Source organism: Pseudomyrmex gracilis, unplaced genomic scaffold (genome assembly GCF_002006095.1).
Source record: "Pseudomyrmex gracilis isolate BER0280 unplaced genomic scaffold, ASM200609v1 scaffold_613, whole genome shotgun sequence".
In the NCBI taxonomy this organism is placed as follows: Eukaryota; Metazoa; Arthropoda; class Insecta; order Hymenoptera; family Formicidae; genus Pseudomyrmex; species Pseudomyrmex gracilis.
The window spans coordinates 13,087-17,506 of record NW_018021197.1 but is presented as its reverse complement, the minus strand read 5'-3'; the positions used below and the strand labels follow the sequence as shown (position 1 = coordinate 17,506).

Genomic DNA, 4,420 nt, shown 5'->3' with positions numbered 1-4,420 from the left:
GCAGGACGAGCCGAGGCCCCCACCTCGATTTGTCACGTCCCCGCGGCGGCTACTGAATAAAAACACACAACCGTGGCGGACGGTACCACCACGGGAATAACAGCCGCCGCCCGCTTGCTCGCGCGTCGAAGACGCATCTCCGGGAACGGTGGGTTAACGAGAGGCACCGGCTCCTCTCAACGCCCACCGCTCCGTTACAATTAAATCTCCCCATTCCTTTTCAGTGAGAGAAAAGGGAGACTTATTGTCACATGGGGGGCATGCCACGACCCCTAGGACGTGCGAGGGAAGCGTGGGCCCAGCCACCCGCTCGCGCACGTCTTCGGGGTCTCCCCAGAAGGAGAGGTAGTCTCTCCCTTTTTTGTTCGGCTGCCTCCTTCTGCTCCATCACCGCGGAGCAGAAGGAGACTACCGCTTCCCACTCGTCTCTTTCCCTGGAGGCCAGCGCCCGTAACAGGCCCTCCAGGGAGAGGTCTTCTCTTATATTGGCGACTAGTTTTCGGCGTTCCGAAGCCCACCGTGGACATTCTTCCACGGTGTGCTCCACCGAGTCGCTGGCCGCACCGCATTCGTGACATTGCGTCGTTGACTCGCGTCCGAAGCGACACAGGTATTCACCAAAGCAGCCATGCCCGGTAAGCACCTGCGTCACACGGTAGGTGAGGCGTCCGACCCCGTTGTCCAACCACACTTGTAAGTGGGGTCGGACGACCCGGACAACTTCCTGAGCGTCCACGTTTGGCTCGCTCAGGAGCCGCTCCCAACCAAGGAGCAGTTGCCGCCGGGCTTGGCGCTCCGACCTGGCGAGGGCCTCTCGCAAAGCATCCCCTGCAAGTCCCTCCCGCTGGAGTTCGACTCGGCGAGAATATCTCGCCGAGTACATGCCAGCAAGGAGGGCAAGAGGAGGCATCCCCGCCAGTACGCCCGCCGTCTCTCTTGCCACCGTACGGCAGCCGCATATAACGCGAAGGGCCGCTACTCTCTGGGAGGCGCGGAGCAATGCAAATTTACTCCGCGCTCCTGCCCTCGCAGCGGCTTCCGCCCACAACGGTGCCCCATATAGGGCCACCGAGTGGACTACGTTGGCGTATAAACGGCGGGCTTTATGCTTCGGTCCCCCAAGGTTCGGCTGGATGCGCGCCAGCGCATTGGCGACCTTCCAAACCCGGGAGGCCAGACGAGCAAAGTGCTTGTCAAAGCGCCACTTCGGGTCGAGGTAGAGACCAAGGTACTTTATAGTCGTACCTACCGCGACCCGTGCCTTGTGACCTGACGCCCAGGGAACACCAACCTGTGATTGACAAAGACAGCGTGTTTTTATTTACTATAAGTTTTATTTACTTTATTGTTAGTATTAGTGGATAAGTACTCTGTGAGCGTAGATTTAAGAGTAGTAAGTACCACGTGTGGACCACCAGTAGGTCCGGAAGTGGAAGAAGCGGTTTTTATTTTGTCTTATACAAGTTATGGTTTTATTTTCATGTTTCGTTTTGTAAAAAGTACCGTGGTTTTAGTAAGTGTTTATTTTAAAGAGGTTAGGAACAGACGGGCACACCAGTTACGCAGGAGTCACACACACATCGCACACACACACTCACAATACTTACCTTCAAACATTTATACTAACTACAAAATAAAACCACTGAATAAGGGTTTGTTCATAAGTCACTCGAACACATGCCTCACACACAACACGTGTGCCAAGTTACAGCCCTTAATCGCGATATAACCCATACATAACATACAAACACAGTCACACGAATAAGCACTCACACCTACAGTAAACACATGTACACATCACCCACACAACATTCGTACAAATATCCGTCCTTATACATTACATATATACACAGTCACATGAATAAGCACGCACCCATACAGTAAGCACATGCACACATCACCCACACAACATCCGTACCAACACCCGTCCTTATACATCACATGTAAACACAGTCACTCGAATAAACACTTACACATACAGCAAACACATGTATACATCACTCACACAACATACATGCAAATATCCGTTCTTATGCACACATTAACACTCATATCACACTCACACTAATACAGGCGGATAAGAGACCAAACATACACCAAACACATATACTCGAGGTAGGCAACGTATGCACCAAATTACATTCGTTAACTAAGACAAATAACACAACACACATACACACACAAACACCCGATTAAGGGGAAACACACACACCACGTCGGTGACACACATTCACACATTACATAAATGTATAACACTCACCTTATCCTGCAAGTAAAAAGGGTCTAAGATGTCACTGCGCATGCGCGCCGCTAGCCGCCGCACGAAGGAAAGCGACGCCATGTTCTCAGCGAGTGAGTCGTAACACAACCATTATTCAGAACAGACGTGCTGTAAACGAATAATACGTAAAAAAGTTGTTAAGCGCAAAATCAAAGTTTTATGTACGTAAAAGTTATTATTTTAAGTGTATTAAAGACAAAGAGAAAATATATTTATATTAATATACATATATAAACTGTGTAAAAAGTGCTTATACTTACCCGGTGAAATTCTGATCCTGCGAAAAGATAAGCCTGGTGCCCGTTTATACAGCGCCTGGAACAAACAAAAGCAGAAAATAAGTAGAAACAACCTTGTCACTAGGAGGTGAAAGTGACTGGCGACCGTGGTAGGCAGAAGAAAGCGTGAGTACTTGACCAAATATCACCTAACCTCCGGTCACAGCCTCACCTACGAAGAGACTGAGTTCTGGGGGCCGTCCATGGCAGTGGTCGAAAAACCACATAGCTTCCGTTTTGTGGACGGCCACTTTGAGGCCCAGTCTCTTGATGCGGTCAACGACGCAATTTGTACCTACTTCTGCCAGTAATCTGGTTTTACTCCAATCGTCCCCAGAGGCAACTATCAAGGTGTCATCTGCGTAGCAGATGACTGATATCCCTCTGGGGAGCGCGGCCTGGATCACCGCATTGTACCCGAGTTTCCACAGCAGCGGGCCAAAAACTGACCCTTGTGGAACCCCGCGGCACATCTCCCTACGCTGCGGCGATCCGTACCGGCCGGTATACTTAATCTCCCTGCCACGGAAGTAGTCTCCGAGGAGCCTACTCAAATAGGGTGGGACTCTATGATGTTCCAGAACCTACCTTATATTATCCCAGGGGAGGGAATTAAATGCAGTGGATATATCAAGAGACACTGCCAATGCCCTCTTCCCCTGCCTGGTCGACGCCTCCGTGAGGGACTTTAAGTGGAAAACGGCGTCCACCGTTGACCGTCCCCCACGGAATCCGTACTGACAGTCGGCTAGGTCGGGACCCTCCCGTGACAGTCCACATTTAACTCTGATTGTACTATGCTTAATCATACTTGAACTGTGTAACTACAAATAAACCACGTTTAACCATTGAACCATTTTTTTTTTATTATGCAGGGGAAATGCATTTACGCACATCCTGACGCACTAAGTGTGGGACAGAGTAGTGTGGGACTTGCCTCGCCGGAGAGCACCCCGGCGGGGAATACCCACTAAAACCTCTGCGGTGTCCACCTTCCACTCTTTGAGGGCTGCCTTGGTAATTGCCTTATGAGCTTGACCACGAGACAGCCCGGTAAATAAAGGCTTGCGCCTCATAACCTAATTTGGGAAGGAAGCTATATTCCTCTTTTCCCCGCGACAAAGCAAGGGGACACAGCCTCGCTTCGCCGCCGCTGGGCCAAAGCCCCGGGTCAAACACCCCCAAGGGGGTGGACCCATCTCCGTTAATTGGCCATAGCAAGCTATGGCCCTCCCCCCCGCACTAGCCCTGAGCTGCAGCCTACGAAGCCCTTACTTGGGCTTGGAGCAAGCAGGCTCAGGACGAACCTTTTTTTTGACCCCCCCCTCCCCGATCCAAGAAGGGCCGCGAGCGCCCTGCTTAGGTCCATCTTCAGCCCCTTGGAGGGAACTGAAGAGGACAGTATCGGGGGGGTCGTCCTCCTCTCCCTTTGCGATGGAAACAGGGTGTCCTCTTTGGAACCGGGAGAACAAGTCCCCCCGGAGCCTGAGGGAGAAACACCCTCTTCCGCACTTTGCGACAACGGTAATGGAGCCGGGGAGGCGGCAGCCCCACAAGGGGGATCGACGCTCGCTTCCGCCGACTCACAGTCCATCGAGACGGAAACCCCCGGCTGCGAGGAAGAAGATCCTCGCGCAGCAAATGGAAAATCCCCGCCCGATAGACTTTCCCTCCTTTTGCGCTTTCCTGCCACCCCCTCCGCCAGCTTGGCCGGATTCACGAAAGTGGTGGCGAGGCCACCAGTTGTGGCAAGAAGAGGGCGGGAGTGGGAGTCTTTTGCCCACGTTGCGATTGCCCACAGTGACTATTGCCCACGTTGCGATTGCCCACGTTGCGATTGCCCACGTTGCGATTGCCCACG

The 4,420-nt window shown here is 52.3% G+C and overlaps 1 protein-coding gene across 1 annotated transcript; it reads right to left on the bottom strand.

Moving 5' to 3' along the window:
- Nucleotides 1-247: 247 nt before the first annotated feature.
- Nucleotides 248-910, bottom strand: LOC109861174. The gene has a single exon (XM_020440706.1). The coding sequence runs from the start codon at nt 908-910 to the stop codon at nt 248-250; it is 663 nt and encodes a 220-aa protein (XP_020296295.1).
- Nucleotides 911-4,420: the final 3,510 nt, after the last annotated feature.